Here is a 26,024-nt window from a genome sequence, read left to right on the forward strand (position 1 = left end):
TGAGAAAATGTTTGTTCTGTAGGGCAATGTTTCATTGTACCTCACCAGTGGGGGTAATAATGGAAGATGTAATATAAACAGAACTCAGGAGTTTCTTCCCACCATGTCATCCAAGCTTATGCAGAGTAGGTTAGACAATATGGTGGTAAAAATGCTTGAGCTCTTTCTGCCTGTACTACAGCTTCTACCAACACAGTCAGGTTATGCTGCTGGGGAATTATGGATCCCAATTTTTTGAGTGCAGATTCAGCCATAGGGAGGAGATGGTGCTTGCATCATTTTTATTGAGGAGGCACATGATCTGCACTTTTGGGAGGGAAGCAGAGTGGATGGCTTGTGTAGAGTAGACACAGGCAGAATGGCTCAGGAGGGCACTCCAGCACAACAGTCAGAAGCAGCCATCACTGCTGCTTTGCAAAGGTACAGTATATTGCTTCCAGGACTGATAGTCTGGCTTTCCTCAGTGTGGATCAAATGAACCTATTAAATTTCCACATAGCTTTACATGGGCACAGTGGCCCACACAGCAATGCCTCCTTTGGGCTATGACTAGGTCATGTAGTTTGTCTCTGGGAGGCAGGGATGACACAAGCAGGAGCCAGGGAGGAGATGCGGTCTTGGTCACATCTCCAGCCCACTGGCCATGCTAACTTCAGGCCAGGGAGCCCTGCTGGTTGTGTTAGCTGGCCCCTCCCAACCCGATGCTCAAGAGAGCACTGGATCTGTAGTGTAGCTGGCCCTTAGGCAGAGTGCTAAAACAAGAAAGAGATTCCCTGACCTGTCTTCACTTCACCCAATCCCATCTCACACTGAGAAAACCAAATCTGGGGATGGGATCAGGGAGTTGCAATATTTTAATTTTAACCAGCTTTTCTTTCTGCCACTTCATTGCTTCCAGAGAGGTCCATTCACTGTAGGTGGCATTAATGTGAGACAACTGCACTGAAGATGACTTACTTGTGCATGGAATTCTTGTTAAACTCCCTATCATGGTGAAGTTAATAAACAGTAAAGAGAGGAGTGAAAGGGGAGTTGGAAATGTTAGCATCTCTAGTTTCCATCCAGGTTCTTGGCAGATTTTGTGGTTATGCTCCAGATTCATAGCAATCCCATTCTGTTGTAACATAGAATACTAAACACAAACCTATCTACAGATTTCAAATGGCCTATTAATTTAAACAGCTATCTGTTGCCTTCTTTTCAATGTGTGTATGCTACTCTTTGCTGCATGATGTGAATTGGAACCCAAACCATAGAAATCCTGTGACGTTCAAGTGTGGAAGGGGATGACCAGTCTGAAGGAAAAAGAGCTCTGCACTCTCATCCTTCCTTCCCATTGTGTATCTGCTTGACTTCATTAATAGTCCCTATGCTGGAGCTTGGTGCCACATAGCTGAAGAGGTGTGACTGGGGAAGAATAATCAGAACAGCTGCTCTACATGACATGTTCCCCTCTCAGGAAAGCAGAACTTATGATGTAGTCTGCATTATAAGTTAGTGCTACCCTAAGCTGCAGTAACTCCCCCTTCAAGGCCCTAACAGAACATGGAGAGAGAAAGAGCAGGTAGGAGGAGATGGAGGCCAGACAGTGACAGCACTGTAGGGCAAAGAGGGTTCTGCTAATGCTGCAGGGGAGGCAGGGAGAACCAGATAAGCTAAAATCCTCAGGATAGGACTCTGTCATTGTCATAAATCTCCACCTTTTGGAAAAATGTGTAACCCTGCCTTTTGGCCATTTCAGTCTACTGCCATCCCTGCCTCCCAGAGACAAACTACATGACCTAGTCATGGCCCAAAGGCGGCACTGCTGTGGGGCCACTGCGCCCATGTAAAGCCATATGGAAATTTTAAGAGGTCCGTTTGATCCACACTGAGGAAAGCCAGACAGTCTTTGAGCTGATTGTGAGATGCAACACAGTCCATTGGTAAGCTGGGACTTGTCTCCACATTCACATAGAAATCTGGAAGGTTACAATTGTGAGAGGCTTAAGAATGCCTTATCTTTGAAGTTATGTGTTTATTCATGTTTTCAAAATAGGAGTGAGTTGTTAGATACCCAACGTTAGACCCACTGGCCTTCTCAAAATAGCTATCTACTGACACTAGCAACTTATAATGGAAATTGGAGTAAATTAATCCCAATCTGGCGTAATATTATAAAATTACAGTAGTTGTCTTTTGACAATTTTACAGCTTCCTCCACAAAATCTGATTTTGACTGCTGGCCAGATATTGGGTGAGATTGGTCTATTCCAGCATGTGAGTTCTTAAGTTGAAGGCTAGATAGTGCCATTTGGGCACTCCACTGGCCCTGGGGAACTTGTAGAAGGAATGTCTCATGGCATTTTGTTTTAAATCTGACTAATCAAAAGTTAGAGAGAGAGAAGGTAGGTGAGTTCGGGCTAGTCTACACTCGGGGGCGGAATCGATCCAAGATATGCAACTTCAGCTACGCGAATAGCGTAGCTGAAGTTGAAGTATTTTGGATCGAATTACCTGGGGTCCAGACGGCGCAGGATCGATGGCCGCGGCTCCCCCGTTGACTGTGCTACCGCCGCTCGCTGTTCCGGAGTCAACGGTGAGCGCATTCGGAGATCGATATATCGCGTCTTAACGAGACGCGATATATCGATCCCGGATAAATCGATTGCTACCCGCCGATACGGCGGGTAGTGAAGACGTACCCTTCATATCTTTTATTAGACCAATTTCTGTTGGTGAGACAGACAAGTTTTCAAGCTACGCAGAGTTCTCCTTCAGGTCTGGGAAAGGTACTAAGAGTGTCAGAGCTAAATACAAGATCAAATAGTTTAGCATAAGTAGTTAGCACACGTTTTAAGGAAACCATATGAGGTATCATCAAACAACTACAACCCATACTTGATAATGACCCCATCCTGAATAAAATCTTTCCTGCAGCCCCGCTTCTGGCCTTCAAGCAACCTCCCAACCTCTCCAAGCTCATCGTCAGAAGCAAGCTCCCCACAGACCAGGACACAGCAACTCAAAGTGGCACCAGACCCCACCAGAATAACAGATGCAAAATTTAGAGACATATCTCCACTGCTACAGTGATCAACACCCACCACAACATATACCTATCACAACAGATGGTGTACCTCATCCAGTGCACTAAATGCCCCAATAACAACTATGTGGGTGAAACCAGACAATCACTACATTCGTAGATGAATTCACCCAGGAAAACAATAAAAGACAAACACACCATATCACCTGTGGGTGAACACTTTTCACAAAGCGATCACTCTATATCTGATCTCTGAGTCCTCATTCTCAAAGGAAACCTCCACAACACTTGGAAAAGAGGAGTTTGGGAGCTTAAATTCATAACTGGGCTAGACACAAAAAATCATGGTCTTAATAAAGACACTGGATTTATGGCTTATTACAACAGTCTGTAACCCACTAACCCTCCTTTTTTTCCTATGACTACAGGAGTGTTAATGGGCCACCTCACTGTGAATGGTCCCATATCTCTCTCTAATATCCTGAGACCCTCGCTGCAACAACACTGAATAATCAAAAGTTAAACATGTTTGCTAATCTGAGCCTAGTCCCTGGTGAAATGGTGCTCACCTCTTTATTGTTGATCTTTTGGCCTGTAGCTGGTAATGTTTATTCATGGGGAGGTTTAGTACTGGAAGAACCTGTTTCAAGTGAAAATGAAGGTGCTCAAGCAGAGCTGTGTGGGCAGGTTTGTAGAGGACCGCTCCATGTGCTTGTTTGGCTTTGGTCAATTCAAATAGCTACTCTTTTAAAATGGAAATGTTTCTTCACAAAACTCTTTAATACTTTCTGTAAAAATATATTTGTGCTGGACTTATTTCTTTTTTTTTCTTTCCTTTTTTTTAAACTGTGCCAGCCAGGGGAAAACAAAGGCTGGAATGGCCCAAATGTCGGGTTTCCTGAGCCAACGAGTAACAGTGAGTATTACTCTTATATTCATTCATATTTAACTTTTAGGCACCTTCCCATTAGGTATTTGATTATTTGAAACAACTAAAATGATTTCTCTAGTCATTATGGACATTTTAGTTAGTCTTTTTTATCAGAAATTGTCTGAAAAGTTTTCTGTTGTGTATCTGCCTCACGAGTATAGACATGGTAGTGTGCTATACTATAGCAAGAGCAAAATGGTATATTCTTTGTTTAAAAACTGAGTGGATTTTCATGCTTATTTTGAAATGCATTAATTATAGAGCCAGTTAGGCATTGTCTTCATAAGAGAGAGTTTTTTTCTGAACTCAGGTTAGCTCATACATGGCAATTAACACGAGCTAGAACCCTAGTGAAGACAAAGGACTTGTCTACACTACCAAGTTTTGTTGATAAAACTTATGTCGACACCCAAAAGTCGACAAAACAAAAATCGCCAAAGAGTGTTTACACTTGCTCCCTCTCTCGACAGATCATGTCCACATTGGGGACACCATTATCGACAGCATGAGCAATGCACCGTAGATATGTATCCCACAGTGCAGTGTTGTGGGAAGAAAGAGCTGATCGTTGGGCGAGTTCTCCCACAGCCCCCTCAGCTGCCAAGAGCAGCATCATGAGAAGCTCTGTTTGCTCTCCATGCTGAGGAATGGCAAAGCAGCACAGCAGTCTGCCCTCCTCCCCCTGAAGCAGCAGTCTGCCTGCTGCTGTGTTCTTAGTGCAGGGCAGAACAGGAGCATTCCAATGATTTGCTCTTTGTTTATTCCCCAAACGGAGCAGCACACAGATACTTCCCGGAGCTGTGAAAGGGGAGGGGCTCATGCCTGCAGGGCAGCAGAGATCAAAACACTGAGCAGAGCAATCAGGGCAGGCATTGTGGGATACTGGCATAAGCCAGGTCTGTCAACAAAACAACCAGCAGTGTCTACACTGGCTCTTTGTCGACAGTAAAGGGAGGGAAAAGACAAAAGTCTCTTGTAGGGGTGGAAAGGTTTTTGTCGCCAAGACTGGGCATTTTTCACGACAAAAGTCACATTGTAGTGTGTACGCTCTTCCTGTTTTGTCACCAAAAGGCAGTTTTTGGCAACAAAACTTGGTAGTGTAGACAAGGCCATAGTAGTTGTAATTTTCACAGTAGCAGATTGAGGTAAACTCTACGTTGCTTCCAGGGTTTACCTGTATAGCCTGCAGCAGGGCCAGCTCCAGGGTTTTTGCCACCCCAAGCAGCCAAAAAAAAAAAAAAAAAAAAAGCGTGCTCGGCGGGAGGTCCTTCGCTCCGAGCGGGAGTGAAGGACTGTCCGCTGAATTGCCGCCGAATAGCTGGATGTGCCGCCCCTCTCCGGAGTGGCCGCTCCAAGCACCTGCTTGCCAGGCTGGTGCCTGGAGCCGGCCCTGGCCTGCAGGCCTGTTTCCCCAGCCCAGGAAAGACACTGTGCCATGCCCAAGTCTCTTTCAGGACACAGTTTTATTGTGCAACATAAAACTTAGGCAAAACATCAAAACAAAAATCACTTCCTTTGCCTACGATCAGCCACAACACCCAGCAGCTTTTCCCCTTGTCTCTCTCAGTGCTGAATGGAGGACCTACCCTTCCCTTCAATACTACTGCTTCAGGGCCTACTACAGGAGCCCATCTCGCACCTGCAGCTCCTCCTCAACTGAGCTACTTTCTGGCTTTTATAATCACTTGCTTCCAGCCCAGCTGGGTCTGATCATTGAACAGGGCTGACTGCCCCCAGCCTCCTGGCTGTTAAAGGGGCAGACCACCCTGTTAGCACATGTGAAAACTACAGACTGCCTTGTCTTCACTAGGATTTTACACCATGTTAGGCTATGTCTACATTACAGACCTTACAGTGGCATAGCTGTACCGCTGCAGATACGCCGCTGTAAGGTCTCCTGTGTTGCTGCTCTATGCTGGCACGAGAGCGCTTTCCCACCGGCATAATTAAACCTGGGGTCTATGTCCATAGTAGGTCATGGCATTTGGAGCACAAATTGATTACAGCTGCTGCTGGGTGACAGCCTGGAGATGTCAGTTGCCTGGTAGTGATACAGGCCTGGGTTCTAGACCCATGGGGCCTTGCGTTCTGTTGAGATACTGCAGAGATGAGCACACTAGAAGTACATAGAGACAGAGAGAAAGACAGAGTCTTGTTTAAGTTATGTAGGGAAATAAAGGGATGTTTTGAATCTGGCTGCATAGGAGAACTTGAATAATTGTTTTAATATTTGTTCTACAAGAGCCTCTGCATTCCCCCTTGTGGGGATCTGGTGCCCCTCGCGTTGAACAGTGGAACTACCTCAAAAAGCAGTGTTCATTGGGGGCGGTGCACAAGAGATCTCCTACAAGGGTGACATTATTGTTCTCGTCTATATAAGGGAGTACAAACCCCAAGCACCCCTCTTCCACCATCACAGAGAGTGAACAGAACTCACCTTCATGACCTGCAGACTAGACATCCCTTTGACCCTACTTCAGAGTTCGCTGTAAACCGTTAATTTATAGTATTATAGGTAGTAAAAATAGCCCTTTCCCTGTTTCAGAAAGCCTCTGTCCCTCACTGGTGCTATATTGAATACCAGAGTTCCATTCAGGGATATGCTTCTTGCCCAGCAATTATACAAGGGACCGACATTCGTAGCCGGTGTTTTCTGCACTCTCTCCACTCTCACTTGGATGAATGGCTCCTAATGACCACTGTCAGCAGACTCTGTCCTCAGTGATCCAATAGATGTACAGCCACTTACAATTATTGAGATTTTGAATCAACTGGGAAAAATTCATACATCAACCTACACAAAGGATCATCACAGCAGTTCTGGACTCAGGACGTAGCCTTTCTCTCAGAGGAGAGATTTTACAAGATATGAGACTTCTTGGCAACTCTCAGGGAATACTGGTACAGACCAAACAATTTTTCCTAAAACTATTAGGCCTAATGGCCTTATCGACCTATATCACAACATTTGAGAGACACACACCAAATGTATGCAGCCTTCTAAGGAGACTGACTCCCGCAGCTTTGCTGGTAGGAGAACAGAGACCGAGACAATGTCCTCTGGGGTACCCTTTTGTCCTGCCATCCCTACAATCACTTTTACCATTATTGCCTCCAATCAGGGCTAGTGTGTGCATTTCCAAGACCTCCAAATGCCTTGCCTTCTGAACACTTGTGGGGTCTGGATTCCTTCTGATGTGTTGCTGCTGGACTGGAGCTCAGATGGTGTGGCGAGACTGCAAACCTTTTGCTTGTCCTTGCAGCATCATGTAGTATAGGTGCTTACACTCAATACCATGTCCGTGTACTATATCAACAAGCAGGGAGGAATGCATTCCTAGCCTATATCTTTGGAGACCAGAAAACTTTTGGCTGTGCATGTTTAGCCTGGTCTATAGTTTTAGGTTTTTTGAAACAATTACTTACCCCAAGGTGAGGGTTTACACCTACTTTAATCTAGGACAGTTTAGCCCCCTAGATCGACTATATTAGAGAGCTTAGCAATAGACGGGGGATCCCATGGTGCACAACAGGGATTACATAGTACTCTTTCTACAATAATTACTTTTGTAACCAATCAAACAATGCACACATTGCAGTCAGTAAAGGAGAGAGAGAATACAGAATGCATAATATTTGCATGACTCACACCACGCCTTGTGAAAAAACCTGAAGTGTTAGTCCTCATCATTATCCTCACCACCAGCAGTCATCATCTTGGCATCTCCCCCTCATTAAAGCACTGGTATCCAGATCTTCTGCAGCTGGCCAGAAAACCATTATATATGCTGCCTCTATCTCCAGACCTCCTGTCTCAACAGCAAGAAAGGATTCTGCATCGCAACCAAGAGTGCATTCCACCTTGCAGCATGGAGGATAACTTGCCGACTAATGTGTCTGCTTTCGGAGGGTTCAAGCCTTTTTCTTGCCATCCAGGAAAGACTCCATCCTGAAATGCTATAAACCAACATGGAAATGGTTTACTATATATGGTATACTATACTTCACTAGTAAAGGATTTCCCCCCATCTTGAGCTGGGCCCTGCAGTGTCAGAGTACCTTCTTTAAGTTTCAAGGCTTAGCTATAGCTTCTTTAAAATCCATATGGCTGAAGTATCTGCTCATCAGATTTATGTTAAGGACAAACCCATCTTCTAACACTACAGTCTCCAGATTCTGTAAGGGTGTGTCTATGCTGCAGCTAGGAGTGAGCCTCCCAGCTGGTGTAGACCATCTCGCACTAGCTCCACCTGAGCTAGCACGGTCAAAAAAGTGGTGTGGATGTTGTGGCTTGCACAGCAATTTGGCTCTCAAGCCCACCTAATCCCGTGAGTCTGAGCTTGGGTGGCTAGAGCCATAGCGTCCACACTGCTATTTTTAGCACACTAGCTTAAGTGAAGCTAGCCTGGCTGAGAGTTTTTTTGTCCCAGCTGCAGTGTAAACATACCCTAAGAACATGGTAAATGTACTCTCCCCCCCCCCCCCCCCTTAGGACGTTCCCTACTTTGTGGGACCTCAATCTTGACCTGCTGAAATTGAAGGGCCCTCCTTTATGAGCTTCTTGCCCAAGCCTCTCTTAACTATCTAGCAATCAAAACATCCTTCTTGAGAGCAATTGCATCTGCTACGAAGGTGAATGAGCATAGTGCTTTGATGGCTACTCCATCTTATTCCATAAGGGCCATAGGTCACCATGAGACCCCATCCCGGCTTCATTCCTAAGATGGTCTCAGATTTCCACCTATCTCAATATATTCTCTACCCGTGTTCTTCCTTATAGCACCATTCCTACCCAAGAGAAACTGATTTCTATACACTAGAAGCAAGGAATTCTGTTTTTACCTGGAAAAGGCCAGGCCATTTTGATGGTTATTTGTACCATCTGGGGAGAGATGTCAGGAAGAACCCATTACCAACCACTGTCGCGTTGCACAGAAGCGAATTTTGAAGAACAGTCTTCTTTGAGCTTTGAGGGCCTTTGTCTATTCCCATTACACACCTTCCCCCTTACCTTGGAATTCTGTATAAAATCAGGATTTTGCAGTTAGGGAGAAGGAGCTGAGGTAGTTGGAGAGGTGTACTCCCTTTATGTAGAGTGTGTGATGACGTCACTCCTGCGAGTTCACTCCCCCCAACAGACTTTTTAAGGCAATGGCATGTGCCATTGACCGTTCCACAGCTCAATGCCATCTCCCTATGAGTGTGAATGTACAGAGGTGATTCTTGAAGAACAGTAACTAGTACATAATCTCTTTTTTTGCAATGTCAGCACCATATATATATATATATATATATATATATATTTTAATATATGGTGGTGGTAAAATAATAGTTTTAATATAGGATGGGTTAAAGAGAACAAGGGGAGCATTTTCCTCATTCCCAAATCCTCATTTTAATAGAGTGAGGATAGAGAGAACACCAGTATATTGGGCAGGGTGCCCCCCCCCCCCCAATTGTATTTATGTAATGAAGTTACATCACACAACATCAAAACATTGCAGGAAAATGGAACTCTACATCACTGTGGTGTGACATAGCATATAGTGGGGCCCCTAAAAACTAACCTGTCTGGGCACTGTAAGAGTCTAAAGTGGGCCCTGGGGTGTTTATGTACCTCCTTGCTGCCCTCATTCAGCTTAACAGGTGAGCAGCTACTCTTCCAGCTAAGCTTAGGCCCTAGTTGTTGAGAATGCAGAGTCTTTGGTGGATTATGTTTTAGCTTCCTTTTGCATGCTAGTGTTCCTTCTCTTTCTTTGTCTGCTCGATGTGCAGTGTTTTCTTCGGAAACTATATAGACTAAAACTAGGATAGCAAAGAGAATTTATCTGTTTTTTTTTTTAAAGAAACAATAGTAAATTGTTTACAAGAGAGCAACAGATTCTATTGCTTTCCAACTGTATCTTGTGTGGGTCGTCACTGGAAAATACCCTCTGCTCTGTTTCCTATAACATACCCACTTATTGCACGTTCTGCATCCCCCAGGACTAGTACCCAGAAGCTGACCAGTTACCCCTTCCCCTCTTCCCAGCTGTTAAATACTCCAACAAGCACCTTTGTGGCAGACTTCTCAAACCTACTTCCTCCTAATTGATAGCACTATCAGGCATTCTTTATACATCATAAAGAAGCAAAAAAAGGCACAAACTATTTTTCCCTAGGAAAGGTGTTCCACTTTTTCACAGAGGTTAAACAGAAGTCTCTTCTCCAGTTTATGGGTGTTGTCCAAATGAAAATTGAAGAACCACAGCTACCTCATGGAAAACATTATGTTTATAAACAGTTCCACCTATGTGTAAAATATTTACTGTTGTTTTTCTTCCTTAATCTTTTATTACTAAGGACTCTTGCATGAAATCACGATCTTTGTTCCTTAGAAGTACATCTGCTCCTGCTGTTTATTCACCATCTGAAATCATAATCATCTGTTTGTGACAAAGTAATCATCTTCTCAGTAACTAATTGTAATGTCACAAACAGATGATTATGATTTCAGGTGGTGAAGAAGCAGCAGGAGCAGATGAACTCCAAAGGAACAAAGATATTTGATCTAATGCAATTCTTCCGAGTAAAAAATAAGCCTAGAGAGAGAGAGTGAGTCAGGGTAGTGTCTTAAATCCAAGGTTAAAAAGAACATTACTATTTCTTTCAGAGTAGCAGCCGTGTTAGTCTGTATCAGCAAAAAGAAGAACAGGAGTACTTGTGGCACCTTAGAGACTAACAAATTTCTGTCTATATTGCACAGAATAGGATTGGGAACTTTGGCAATTGCCTTCACATTATTAAGTATCTTTTCTGTTTTTGCTTACACGTAATCAATAATATCACAGAAATAATCCCTATTGATAGAAAATGTATAGTTAAATTATAGGGAAAGTATTTGTTCTTTTATTTCATCTTGACATTTTTTGTAAAAGGATAGCACAATAAATTAAGACTGATTTTCATGACATTTTGTGTGTTTCTAGATCTTGGCTTCTAAGTGGAAACACATATACTGTATAGCAGTATTTTCATTAAGTCTTTCTTGAAATTCCCCATGTTTCTTTTGCATCCAGGAAATGTTAATGGAGCCCTTTTGTGGCTAATTTAACACCTGTACATTTTCATGGATGATGATAACCAAAGTCTGTTCACAGTTTATTGGATAAAGTGTCTATTTTATATTTCAGATTTGTTAAATTCAGATCTGGTAGCATTATATTTTTATTTTCAATATTCTGTATCGTTTTCTGTATGCCTCAAGTGCATAATTTACACTGGGTGATATTTTTGTATTAATTATTGCTGTTTCTTGGACTTTTGGTTAAGTAAAGTATAGATTTTATATCAATCTGCTCTGCCAGGTGGTGGATTGATAATTTAATAACTCTTTTAATTATACATTTACCTCAGATTCTACACTACCATTCCATGGTCATTCTGAGTAAAAGACACAATAAGATGGGTTGATAACACTGCAGAACACTGAATTTGAGGTGGCACAGCTCAAAGAACAAGGACTCTCCAACTGCTTTTGTAGCACAGGTGCTGCCAGATGAGCATTATAACATTACTGAACACTCCAAGGTGTCAGTCCCACCAGCTGAGCCTGTAGACAGGAACTGGAGTCTTTTGCAGTAGTTTGGTATCCCATCAAGTGCTCAGGTGACAATTCAGTGCGTACAGAAGTTACACTAATTTTGAGACAAGAGGCTCCCTTGATAGCCTATGGAAGAGAGCTAGAATACTATCTTCCCTTGCTCACTGAAGTCCCCAGGAAAATCAGATTGGGAAGCGGAGATATTCATGTAATTCTGTTCTGATATGGTCACATCCAGGGATTGGATTTTGGGAATCTGGTGTCAGGGTTGGTGTTATTAGTTACTTATGAGATTTGTGGTGTTGGAGAGATCTAATTGCATTTAGCAGTCTGGGTAAAATAATCATTCAGCGTGAACAGTAAGTGCTAACAATTTTAAACAGGAGATGGAAGAACATTTAAGAAAAACTGACATTATTCAGCAAATGGGACACGAGAGAGTTATGGAGAAAGCAGGGGAGGAGGACCATATCATTTTTTCCTCAGTAGTTGCAGAATTGGAGTTTGTTAAAGGTCATTAGACTTCATACCCTTGGAAAATACATTTGCGCACGATTGGTGTATCTAAAGGATTAGTTCAGATATAAGAAAGCATTTCCAACAGAGAGCTCTATATGCATTTGTGGTTAAGAGTGGCCACAAGTGACCTTGTAATTGTGTTGCTCTCAACATCTCTTGACTGAGATCTGGTCCTCTTCACATCTGGCGAAGCAATCTCATCATCAGCCCAAAATAATCATCTCCTTGAGAAATTGGATCATTTTTGCTGAGGACATATTGCTATCCTAACCAAGGCTTTATTCAAGTTCTCCATTCTCTCCTCCAAGCTCTTTCCTTACTTCAAACATCTCATCCCCCAGAACTTCCTCTCCCCCACTGGTTTATCCTCTGATTTCATCCTCACTCAGAACTTCACTGATCTTTCTTCTTAACTCCAACTCTCTCTCCATCCTCATCTGCTAAACTTACTCATTCTTTCTTCTCTCGCACACGTAGGTCATGCCCTTCATTTCATCATCACAACTCCCACTCTCCTCTTTCTACTCTGTTAATGAATGATCTTGCCTATGCAGGTCACTCTTTGGTTACACTGAAGCACTGACTCATTGCTTCACCCCTCAAAAATTGTCTTATTGCTCTTCCAAGCATCTGAACTGTCAGCTCTTTATCCTGATTTGCTCTCACTCCCTGATTTGTTGACCCATCTACTTTTGTTAATAACAGCTCTTTCCTGTCCTCTGCCTTATGTTATCTCCCTTCAAAACTCACATGCTAGCCTTGATCATTCTTAAGTTCTATTGGTACACTGAACTACTATGCAGACCCCAAATGCACAAGTCGTTGCCTCAAAAAATGCTATATGTCCTGAATCCATGTCCACTAGAGTGTTTAATCGGATATTCTGTAGAAATTCCCTTATTTTTTTCTGTTTGCTCTTTATATTAAAAATATCAAGACTTGTTTTTCATGAGTTCTCATTCTTGAAATGGAGAAGGGAAGGTGGTGAAACTTTCACAAAGAGCTTTTCTCTCCAGTGTGCGTCAAGAGTTTGAGTTAAACAATAAAAACAAAACCAACATAAACAGAATTTTAAAATGTCTGACTAAAAATTATCCCCTTCTCCACTGCTCAGGTTTCAGCCTCGTCTCTTGTGGTGTCATAATTCTAGTAGTTCTCCAGTTGTGCAGAGAATCTTCCAGCAAAATCAGGGAACTCCAGACCTGATGTTAATAATGTTAAAAAAACACCAACAAACCAAAACAATTTTTTTTCTTGTCTTCTTATTCAGTCGTAAAGAAGCAAATAATATACTTATCTTTTAACATGGTTGTTGTGACAAGCTGTTTTTTGAATAGGGGTGCTACATAACATCACTTTGTTTAACCTCACATAACTAAGATCTTTTAATGGATGGCACTATGTAAGTACAAAGTATTATTTTTGGTGCCTGTATGTTAGTGATTGGTTGCCTGTAAATACCTCAGGCAGATGCATTAGGTAAATAATGCTGGTGTCTATGCCAGTATTTCTGCTTCCGAAGTCCAAGATGATATGTAGACTATTGCTGAGTACATAATGGCCATAGTGTTTACCTATTCTGTTGTTTTACTAATGTTTTCTAAAGTAGTGACACTTAAAAGCTATTTCCAATATAGAAATTTTACCATTTTACCATTTATTTTTATAATAATACTTAAATTACTCATTCTTGTTACTAAAATAGCCACCCTTATTTTTAGAATTTCTCCAAGGCTTTTTGGTGAAATTGGATTTATGATGGGCCAGATGCTAAGAGATGTTGAGCAGCTGCAGCTCCTGTGGAAATCCCAGTGAATCTGCAATGTTCAACACCTTACAGGATCTGGTCTCCTGTGAATTGCTTCATGGTGAAGTAATTTAGTGCCAGATTCTGATACCCTCACTCACGTTGCAAAATACCTTACTTCGCAGTTCGTCCTGTTGATTTTAGTGGGACTAATCAAGAAATACGGTATTCCTCAGCATGAGTAAGTGTGGTAGAATCTTGGTCTTAAAAATAAACTATTTAGTGGTTATTGCTGGCTGATTTTATTGAGTTCCCAAGTATTGATCAGACCTCACATAACCTATCTTTGGCTGAAAGAAGATTAATTTCAAATGTTGAAATGATCAGTTTATTTTATAAAATAAGCAGATTGCATATAGGGCTAAATCATGGCCCTGTAGGCATGGCAGCCCACAGGAGTTAGGCACACACTTCTACTGGCTGTACAGATTGCAGTGCAGGGAGCAAAGCATGTTCCACTGAAGTGTTCTGGGGGTGAGGGAGGAAGTGGGCGAAGCCTTGACCCCTCCCAACACACCAACTATTGTAGCTTTCTCCTCAGCACAGAGGGGAGACCAGGAGACAAATTTTGAGTCTCCAAGTCACAATCTGCTTTCCGGTGTGCTCCAGGGGCAGTAGAACAGTGCTCTGCCCCTTGTTCAGGGAAAAGCTATGACTCTGAGTCATTGAAACAAGAAAAGACTGAAAACTGTGGGGGGAAAGGAGTATTCTGACAGTACTGAACAAGAGAAGGGAAAGAATTAGGTCTGGTATGTTCAGAGCGGGATTGAGATACAGTTCCATGTCTAGAGAACTATCTCCTGGAAGTCACATGACAACATCAGGTTTCGTGTTAAAAAATATGTTCCTAGACCTCGTGGTTGTGAAGAAAAGCTTGATAGCATGAGCCAGTGTAACTAATGAAGAGACATTTTCCTGAATCAGCAGACAGCCCTGTGATGGCTTTACGACGGTTAAATGCCCCATTCATTTTATTGCATTGTTAGCTCAGGAACCGGCTGCAATGGGGCCCTGTCAATACCACTGCAGCAGAGGCTATGTCTGTGGGAGGCTTGTTGTCATGATGGCTCTGCGGGAGTGAGGTTGGCAAGGGCCCTCACACACAGAATCCTTTGCTCTGATGGGTGAGGGCTGAGTTCTCCTCTGGGAGGGAATCCCACACAGTGTGAAGATAAAGTGGGATGGGCCAGGAAGGAGGGAGTCCCCAACCTGTCCAAAGAGGAATGGTGGGTAAGAGCGAAGATGCTTTTTGCACTGGTGGCTCTGCCACTGCTACTCCAGGCAGGGACGGGAGCACAGCACTGAGGTAAGATTATGGGGACTACCCAGGTAGAGATGTTACCCAGGCCCCTACATTGCCTTAATCTATCCATTTATATAGTATTCCTCCATACCACTTTACAGTTTTCTAGTATCTGATTGGCAGATGTAGACAAAAGATCACACACACCTGTATTTGATTGTGGGGTTAGAAGTCTTTTTAGAGATTACAATTTTAAGCAACTGCTAACAATTACCATTAAAGAATGGATTAGAATTGTTTTTCAAGTGTTAGTGATTATACTGCCTAGCTAGTCTGCATATTTTCCTTACATGATTGCCCATGGGTGTAAATAATATGCTTGTGCATGGAAATTATTTATGGGTCTTTCATGAATGCACCTCCAGGTTGTATGCAGCAGAAGGTGCACCACTGTTGATATATATGATGAAATATAGTTCCTGAGACTCCTAATAATTGTCATATATTACTCTGCATCTTTGCTATAATCCAGGGGTAGGCAACCTATGGCATGGGTGCCAAAGGCGGCACGCGAGCTTATTTTCAGTAGCACTCACGCTGCCCGGGTCCTGGTCACTGGTCTGGGGGACTCTGCATTTTAATTTAATTTTAAATGAAGCTTCTTAAACATTTAAAAAAACTTATTTACTTTACATATAACAATAGTTTAGTTATATGATACAGACTTATAGAAAGAGACCTAAAAATGTTAAAATGTATGACTGGCACGCAAAACCTTAAATCAGAGTGAATAAATGAAGACTTGGCACATCACTTCTGAAAGGTTGCCGACCCCTGCTATAACCTTTATGATTTACAGTTGCATATGATTCTGTAATATGAGATTTGTATTGAATTTAGCATATGTTAATTTTTTCTTGATATTCACATAAAAATCTAGATTTTACAGAGGAATAATAAGCTTATAAGAACTTTGCTCACTTAGAGATCCACTCATGCTGTGTGGACAACTCCTATCTAGAGAGAGGTCAATAAATATCTCCTTTGTTTGTATGTCTAGTGTCCCAATTTTATTAACAAAAGTATATGTATGAAAGCAATGTCTGGTATTTGTTTCTGAAGAGTTCTTATGCTTCTATAGTTCATTCCTCACTCGATATCATAATCGTCATCCTGTAATATAATTTCCACAGCAACTAAACTGTGATATTCAAACAGAAGGTTATACATTCAGATTAGGAATAAACAGCAGGCACAGAAGAATTTTATAGAAGGATCCTTAGTATTATTTTAAAATAGGCAATAAAACTTAAGAAACTATATTTCTTAGCACAAATGTTCCAAAAGAGATTTTTTTAGTTTTCCGTGCTTCATCAGCAGCTGTTTAAAAGCAAGTTTTAATTAGTCTCATTAAACTTTAGAATTTAAGTTAAAATCCCAACAGTTTTCAAGTGTATTAATATAATGTCCAAAATACTACATCATTTGGTTTTAAAAAATAGTCAGTGCTGGCAATAATATCTACCTCTTAGGTGTATGACTTAATTAATTAATTACTTATAAAGCACTTTGAGATCCTCAGCTGGAAGGTGTTATATAAGTGAAAAGTACTATTACTGTTATTAATTTACCATCTCCTTTATAACAATGTAGGTGGTTTATAAGAGCATTTGATATATCATGCTGAATATCTTTTTATTCATCATATGCCATATATTAGTTATTTTAACATTTAGAAAGTTTGGTAGTCTGGAAAAATTCCAAACTATTGTTCCAGACAGCAGTTAAATATTTGGGTGGATCATGTAAAAACACTGAAAAGGCTGAGAAAGCATGTGAAATGTTTGTTTTAAGTAATATTACATCAATGGAATAGACATCTGCAGTACTTGATTTAGTTTAAAATATTTTGTAAAAAAGTTAGCATTGTGCTGTTTTTTTCCAAAATAGATTCTTTTTCATAATAGTATTTCTGTACCAGTGTGTTCTTTCACTTATATTATTGAATTAATCATCATTATTTCTCAAATGCATTTAGTGAAATTGGATTTACAATGGATCAGATTTAGGAGGTGCTGAGTACTTGCCACTCTATTTTGTGATGATTGTTTCTTGGCTTAGGTAGCCCAGTTTTACCTGACAGTAAACTGGGAGATGCGCTATGTCTGTTTAAACCCGGTATCCATTTTACAAAGCAATTTAAACAATGTGAGGTGAGATAAGATTTATCTGAAGGTGGTGGAGTCTCAGATGAAGGGTATATTATTAAATACTGTACATAACAATGCTTTATACAGATGCATATGGTGTGTTATACTTACAGGGCTATATTCTAGATTATCCTGCACGGATCTGTCTGGGGAGGAAGATGGTGCATGGAGCCTCTTCCTGCCCTTCTCCAACACTTCCATAGTATAGCCATTCAGAAGTCATGCAACATATTGATCTGGGCCTCTGGTCCTGCAAGAGGTTCACACAGGTGCACACCCTTGTGCCTGTGTAGAGCCCCACTGACTTGCCTGGAGATCTGTCCATGCAAAGTCAGTTGGAGGCCTGGAGCCATAGGGCTCTCTAAGCTTTAGGCAAGGAGACAGGATGTAGTAATCAGCTGGGTAAGGAATGTGTCTTGCTCTTTCCATTCATGTACCCACTTCCACCATGCACCTATTAGTGCCTGAATTGCTCTGATCTGAAGCAACTTTATGGAGCACTGTAGGGTTCCCTGTTAGCAGGCCCCTTGAACTTTCTTGTCTGTGTTTGCCCTGCACGGGCAGTCGGGTTTGAGGAATTGTAGCTTGGCTGCTGTGGCTCTGCACTTATAGATCCATAGATTCTAGGACTGGAAGGGACCTCGAGAGGTCATCGAGTCCAGTCCCCTGCCCGCATGGCAGGACCAAATACTGTCTAGACCATCCCTGATAGACATTTATCTAACCTACTCTTAAATATCTCTAGAGATGGAGATTCCACAACCTCCCTAGGTAGTTTATTCCGGTGTTTAATCACCCTGACAGGAACTTTTTCCTAATGTCCAACCTACACCTCCCTTGCTGCAGTGTAAGCCCATTGCTTCTTGTTCTACCCTTAGAGGCTAAGGTGAACAAGTTTTCTCCCTCCTCCTTATGACACCCTTTTAGGTACCTGAAAACTGCTATCATGTCCCCTCTCAGTCTTCTCTTTTCCAAACTAAACAAACCCAATTCTTTCAGCCTTCCTTCATAGGTCATGTTCTCAAGACCTTTAATCATTATTGTTGCTCTTCTCTGGACCCTCTCCAATTTCTCCACATCTTTCTTGAAATGCGGTGCCCAGAACTGGACACAATACTCCAGTTGAGGCCTAACTAGCGCAGAGTAGAGCGGAAGAATGACTTCTTGTGTCTTGCTCACAACACACCTGTTAATACATCCCAGAATCACGTTTGCTTTTTTTTGCAACAGCATCACTGTTGACTCATATTTAGCTTGTGGTCAACTATAACCCCTAGATCCCTTTCTGCCGTACTCCTTCCTAGACAGTTTCTTCCCATTCTGTATGTGTGAAACTGATTGTTCCTTCCTAAGTGGAGCACTTTGCATTTGTCTTTGTTAAACTTCATCCTGTTTACCTCAGACCATTTCTCCAATTTGTCCAGATCATTTTGAATTATGACCCTATCCTCCAAAGCAGTTGCAATCCCTCCCAGTTTGGTATCATCTGCAAACTTAATAAGCGTACTTGCTCTTGTAGTGGTTCAGTGGGGGGAGGGGGAGAGCCAGAATTTGGGGTCCAGTCCTAATTTTACGCATGCAAGTAGTTCTGTTAGTGGGGCTTGTGTGAGTCTGTATACTTGTGTGAATATGGTTTGCAAGGTCAGACAGGTTGAACCACACATTACATCTCCTGTTGTGAAATTAATCACTGCAGTCACTAAATTATTTGCATTTTAACAATATAACCAAATACTTAATAAAACCTTTTCATGAATTAATCAGCAATATTGGATTGTGGTCTAACCATATGAGGCTTACAATGAGTTAAAAGCAATTTGAGTAAAGCAATTACACGACACACCTATAACCAGTTTGCTCAGACAGCAGTCTGAAACTTCAACAAGGAAGCATGTTCACCATGTATTTGAATTTAAGGATTTTAATTATACCTTGTATTTCTGAATCTACTTCAGGGAGCAGACATCTGATTTAAAAAGTAGCATTTGTGCCACTGAGATTAGGGAAACCCATTATAAGATCCGAGAAACCTAGTTTCAATTCTGCTTTAAGACTGTCCTGCAATCTTAAAATGACTTTCATATGCATTGCAAATGAAAAATAATCTATAAACATTGAACCATAGCATTTTTCTTCTCATTGCTAAACTAGTTGCCAAACTGGTTTACCATTGTAAAATGGACTCTCTACTGCCAGGTGTCACAAATGTCATATTTTAGGCAGTCTTACTGCTACCAACAGAAGGCTCCAATATGCTTGTTGTAATTTAATAAAACATTTTCATGCTCATCATTACCTTTTAAACTATCTGCAAAATGGATATCATTTATTTTTCAAAACATAGCTTGACTGTATAGTAAGACTGCCTCACTTAAACCCTGATCCTGAACAGTCTTGCACACATGAGAATCTCAGTTGATTTCCTCAAGTGTGTCAAGTTATTCAGGTGCACATGTGTATGCAGGATTGGGACTTCATTGTCTAAAAAGATTATTTAAAATTCTGAAATGTAGTTATCAAGAGCAATTATCCTTAACTACATGTCATTAGAGATATTGAAGGATTTTCCATAATTGCACGTGAATAAATTCTTTGGGTCTCTAATACATAGCATAATTCCTATGGTGTAAGTGGGTGATATACATTCACATTGAGCAAAGAATACACCTTCTCAAGTGTAAGTCACGAAGATGATATTATTTACAATATATAATGTGTCACAGGTGTCCATAATGCTTAAAAAAAGAAGACAGTTTCCTTCACTGAAGGGTATGCGGCCTAAATAAGGCATGTTAGCACAGCAAATGATGACAACAGATGATGTAGGGATGTAGTAAGGAAGAGGATTACAACAAAATAAAGATTGTGTTATCATTTTCTGAGGTGTGGCTATGTCTTGTTAGTTCTGACATCTAAGTACCTCATTTGTGCATTCCAGATGGTCTGTTAATGCAAAATCTCAAGCATGGTTTTAGAGGCCACATTTAGGACCTATTTAAAAACAAAAAATCCTTCCCTTTAATGTCCATTTAAAACCAGTTTTGATTATAATCAGGTAGATTATGCGTTCTGACTTGCAGTTACTACTGCAAACAACCCATTGCTTATAAGTATACAGTTTGTTTTCAGGTGGGAAGCATCTAAACTGACAATCGTATAGTTGTCCATCTTTAACTCACTGCAAGTGTAATGAGAATGGTCTTTGCTTTCATTTTCAGCACCAAAGGGAATTCTCCATCTCTCACCTGATGTTTATCAAGAGATGGAAGCAAGCCGCAACAAAGCAGCCCCTGGCACTACTGGAAGCTATTTGTCATCCAAAGAAATGAGCCAGACTTCTAGCTCTTTCTTCAGCATATCTGCTACTACTAATAGTACAGCTACAATTGCCAGGGAACTCCTTATGAATGGAACATCCCCGACTGCTGAAGCCATAGGTCTAAAAGGAATATCTCCTGCTTCCCCCTGTTCTGCAGTGCAGCCTTCAAAACAGCTGGAGTATTTGGCAAGGATTCAAGGCTTTCAGGTATGGGAGGAGGAAAATGAAGCTCTTCAGCCAGAATCATAGCATTGCCATCTAGGATTTCCCTCTTGCCCTCTAGAGTATGACCACGCATGCCATTTATCTTGTAAAATTAGCAGGGGCTCTAAGAAAGTTTTTGGATCCAGGAGATTCCCCCTTACACAATATACATTCTCCTCCTCTGTGTATGTCTGTAGTACAAGTATGGGGTTGCAGCTGTGATTGTAGCTCAAGAAGACCTACCCAAACCAGCTTTAATCTAGCTAGCTCTCACAACTGGAGCAGTGAAGCTGTGGCAGCATGTGTTTCAGTGCAGGCCAGCCGTGTGAGTAATTACCCAGGGTTTCAGGTGGGCTTGCACAGCCTGCACCGAAGTGTGCACTGCCAGGGTTTCACTTTTCCAGGACCCAAGCTAGCTAGCTAAGGAATGTCTGCTTGAGTTGCAGTCACAACCCGTGATTGCAGTATAGATATAACCTTAGCCCATCTTTCTCCCCATTTGTCCTCCTTAAACAATTATAAACTTAAAAGATGTTTCCACTTCCCTTGCACTGCTTTGTGCATCTCCTCCTCTCAGTGCGCTCCTTTTGTTCTGATACTGGCTCTTCTCTTAGGACCTGGTCCAGCAAAGCACTTAAGCTTGTGCTTAATGTTAAGCATGTGAATAATGACATTGATATCAGTGAGACTACACATACATAAAGTTAAGCACTGGTTTAAAGTTGTTGCTGGATCGGGGCCCTTATGGTACTCCTTATAATTGGTGTTCTGCTTTCCTCTCTGCACATGCTATGAGTAGACTGATTGGAAGGTGTAACTTAACAGCGTGTCTGGTGTCAGAGCAGCGTAGAGTGCTCTTGATGCCATGGCCAGTACTAGTGAAAGAATAACATAGGATTTACCATACTGGATCAGTTACCTAGTCCATCCAGTCTTATAACCTGTCTCCAGCAGTGGACAATACCTTATACTTCATAGGCCAGTAAAAGCCTCTGTAATGCACCTAGCCATTTGTTCAGTGCTCCAAAGAGGGGGAAGGAAGCTGCTTCCTGATCACACTCGGAAAAATACATACATATGTGCAATAGTATATTTTAATGTGTTTCAACATTGGAGGGTAGGACTGGCTGTCTGCTAAAATTCCATCGTTTTACTGTCGTGGTTTTTTTCTCCTCAGACTTATGAATTTGTTTTGTTTGATAACTTTGTTTCATATGATTTAGCTCATGTAGTATGATCATGTATTATCTGCTTAACTAAATTATGAAAATTAAAGGTTTCTATTAGAATTTTTGTATGCCCATGATTGTTTTTTTTCCAAGCCCATGTAATTTACAAAGTATGCAGTTGCTTGTAATGATTTCAACAGGACCGCTAAAATTGGAGGCATAGTGTCAGACACTGTGTTCCATAAATTGGAATAGATCCATTGACTTTAACAGAGCTACATCGATTTGCACCAACTGGAACTGGCCCATTGTTCTTAATGAAGAAAACATGCACTCCGATTCTGAACAATCCTCAGTATATAGCTTTTGATTAATTAGTTTTTATTTTTTTTAATACAAGAAAAGACAATCTAATTACAGTAGAGTTAAATTACTAATAAGAGTTAAATATCTTGTATTTCTCTGAGTTCCATTTGTCATCTGCATACAGTAGGAGCAGACAAATCTTGATGAAAGGAAATTCAATCCCCGATGTTTTCACTGCTTCCTTTCACATCTTGTCAGACTGCTTGTGTCTGCTAGTAATATTTTATTTTCATATACCCAAAGCACAATTTATGGTAGTATTTTCCCAAGCTACATATTGATTCCTACTTAGCTGTGGTAGGTGGCTACTGTAAAATGATTTGTGTTTGTCCTGATTTTTCATTCTTTGATTCTAGGTGATTGTGTTGAAATTGTAGTTTTTAAAGGGTCTTAACTTGAGCCAGACATATAATCCCTGCTTTATCATTACATTTTTCTTGTCCATAATACTGCACAACAATACACTAACTTTGGTAGAGAATCTTTTTGATTTCCACATACCCTCTGTATATAAACTGGTGATTTTACAACATATCAGCATGCTTTCTTAATGCCTTGGTTGAATGAATTTGGTATTGATGTGAAACTCTGTGCCACTGCTGGATCACTGAACTGAGGTGGAGCAGTGAACAGAATCTCTGTGGGAAATGGCTTAGTGGCCTGTCAGGTGCATATCACAGGTCTCTTCACCGTTTCACTGTAGAAAGCTCTTTGTGTTTAAGAGTTTAAAAGCCTATTTCTTTACAGGTTAACTTTCTCAGGCATATTTACCAAGTAGAAAAATAGTACATTCACAAACAGGTAGTTTGTTTCATGTTTCCTGAATGCCCTGAAATGATTTTTGAACTGTTAGCATGTTATGTGCATTCTGGTCCACACAATAACAGTAGTTTTGTCTTTCATGATCAACATACACGTTTTGTTCTGTTATAATGTATTTATTTTAAATAAATACTTGTCTGAAGTTTTATTATTGTAAATGTAAACAAATATTTGCTTATTGAATTTATGATATTTCTTTCAACTTCTTTAGCTGAAGAGGGAACCTTTTGTTATGTGGTTATTTAATTTAAATTCTTCTGAACTAATTGTATATGACATCAGTCATGTTGTGTTACAAACTATTAATAGTTAAAAACTATCAGAACCAATATGTGGAAAAGCGCTTAAAAAGTATATTAAATTTTCTTGACTTCTTATTCCAAAGAAATTTGTAAATGGTAGATAGCAGCTCTCTCACACCATAATACAGATGCTATCCATGGATCCTTTCCAAGAATGGCAGAGTTCAAATTACCATTCTTAATGAAGCCAAATACTTCACAAATAAGCCTTTACAAAGTCTGAATAAAGCATTCTTAGTACTTATTTTATAAAATGTATGCAAATGATCTACAAGTTAATTATTTTGCAGATGATTGCTGAGAGATTGCTTAAAGGAAAATTAAGCTTTGGTTAAAATAGTTATTTTTAAATAACTGTCTTTATTCACTGCTTTGTAACTGGAATAGAGAAGTTAAAACAAATTTGCTGACAGTTTAAGTGTAGTAAATTATTTCAAAAAGTTTGTTGAAATTGAAATCTCTAAAGAAACAGTTTACATATTAATGGTCTAACCCTGTAGTTCTTACTAAGGCAGAACGCTCATTGGAGTTAGTCAATCAGTTAATCTAATGGGAGGTTTCCTGAAGTAAGGATGATAGGGCTCAAGGTACCATAATTTTTGGCCCCATCCTGCAATCGCTGAGTGTGGACACAATGATGCAACTGTGTGGAGCCCCATTGGTTTCAGTAGTGCACCTGCATGCAGTGATTTCAGGATCAGGGCCTTAGATACATTCATCTTTTCACTATCAGGGCTCTCTAATAGGAGCTTCTGTTTGAATTTATGTCACTGATTGCAGTGCTTGCACAGTATAACTATTTTCCCGCTTCCGTTTGTTTATTAACGATTCCATTTTATACACTATTTACTTAAAAATTGCATTGCTGAGCATTTTTCAAGTGATCCTCACTTCACTAAAATGTAGCATTGTGTGTGTCTTAGATATTTGTCTGTGTCTGATTTAGGTGCAAGTCCTGCAAAGACTTACACTTATGACTAACTTCATTCCCATGAGAAGTCCCATTGGACTCTCTGAAGTCAATAGGATTGCTCTTGGTGCACAAAGTTCAGCACTAGTGTAAGGATCATGGCCTTGGGATGTAAGCAGAGAGATGCCCAACCAGAACTGACTGAAATCAAAAAGTATATCCTAATAGTCCAAACTTTGTGGCAATTTGGATATGGCTATCAATCCAGTCTTGTCTGGACCTAGGAATTGGATCGGATTTGAAATATATGGTTTGGATTAGAAGTTCAGATTGGCCTCTAATTGTAAGAGCCTTGGAATGGGGACCATGGATAAAATCTTCAAAAGCACCTAAGTGCCATTTTCAAAAGTGACTTGGGCACTTAGAAGCCTACGGGTATGTCTACACTACCCGCCGGATTGGCAGGCAGCAATCGATCCAGCAGGGGGTCGATTTATCGCATCGATCCCTGAGCGCTCTCCCATCGACTCCTGTACTCCAGCGCTGTGAGAAGTGCAGGCAGAGTCGACGGAGGAGCGGCAGCAGTCGACTCACTGCGGTGAAGACACCACGGTAAGTCGATCTAAGTACGTCTACTTCACCTACGTTATTCATGTAGCTGAAGTTGCGTAACTTAGATCGATTCCTCCCCCCAGCCCGCCAGTGGAGACCAGGCCTAAGTCTCATTGAGTTTCAAAGGAATTTAGGCACCTAAAGATGCAGATAACTTACTTAGGCTCCTAGTTGGATTTCAAAAGCACCTAAGTTCCTAACTCCTATTGATTTCCGTGGGAGTTAGACATCTAGTCTGCTTTGGTGCTTTTCAAACTACCACTAGATAGCTAGCCACATCTTTGAAAATCTGGTCCTATTCACCTTTGAAAATGGGACTTAAGCTTCTAAGTCACTTAGTTGCTTTTAAAAATTGTTTGTTTAACATTGAACTCACTACTTAGTAATAGTGTCAGAGATGGGTAGCTAGTTCTACTGCTGTTATACTATTTAATAATGAAGGGCTCCAGCCTGAAGTTCTTATATAGGCAAACCTTCCAGTGACTTGAATACCAATAAGATTTGGCTTCACTGGGAGTTCTCATTGCATATAGACTGAGTCAGGCTTCAGCACTGAGCCCGAAGAAAAGAACCTGCATGTTAAAACTAATCAACTGATTTCTTTGTGTGTCTGACACTTGGTGTGCTTATTGCTTGTCTGACTAGTGATAGCGTTTTCAGCAAGATCTGATCACCAGCTGAAGGATCAGAAATATCCATTTTTATTCAAAAATTCTTTCCAAATGCAGTTCGAGTCAAGAAATGTCTTTCTTTGTTAAATTTCAAAGCACTTAGCTGGATGGGTGCAACATTCTTTTCAGTATTTCTTATATACGTGATCCAGTGTAACTTGCCTTTTTAGTTTGGCAGAGCTCCCTGGGAATCTTAGCATTAGCTGTTTCCTTCCTCCTAACTTAACTCTGGTGCTGCTTTTACCTCACTAGCGCTCTAAGCTGCACCTATCCCCTATTTGGTAGATAGGACATATTCTTTCCTCTGAGGTTAAAGTCAGTGGTAAGCT

At 40.9% G+C, this 26,024-nt stretch overlaps 1 protein-coding gene across 8 annotated transcripts in view; it reads left to right on the forward strand.

Moving 5' to 3' along the window:
* STAU2 (staufen double-stranded RNA binding protein 2) overlaps positions 1–26,024 on the forward strand; it is a 222,734-nt gene that overhangs the window by 87,684 nt on the left and 109,026 nt on the right. For all 8 annotated transcript variants that reach the window (XR_008443743.1, XM_054017183.1, XM_054017187.1 and 5 more), the window contains 2 exons: positions 3,884–3,944; positions 20,539–20,846. Coding sequence is in view for 7 of the 8 variants with exons in the window: in XM_054017183.1 (XP_053873158.1) it covers positions 3,884–3,944; positions 20,539–20,846 (369 nt within the window). In the remaining variant the exon portion in view is untranslated. The remainder of the gene's footprint in view (positions 1–3,883; positions 3,945–20,538; positions 20,847–26,024) is intronic.

This window comes from Malaclemys terrapin, chromosome 2, assembly GCF_027887155.1.
Source record: "Malaclemys terrapin pileata isolate rMalTer1 chromosome 2, rMalTer1.hap1, whole genome shotgun sequence".
Lineage (NCBI taxonomy): Eukaryota > Metazoa > Chordata > Testudines > Emydidae > Malaclemys > Malaclemys terrapin.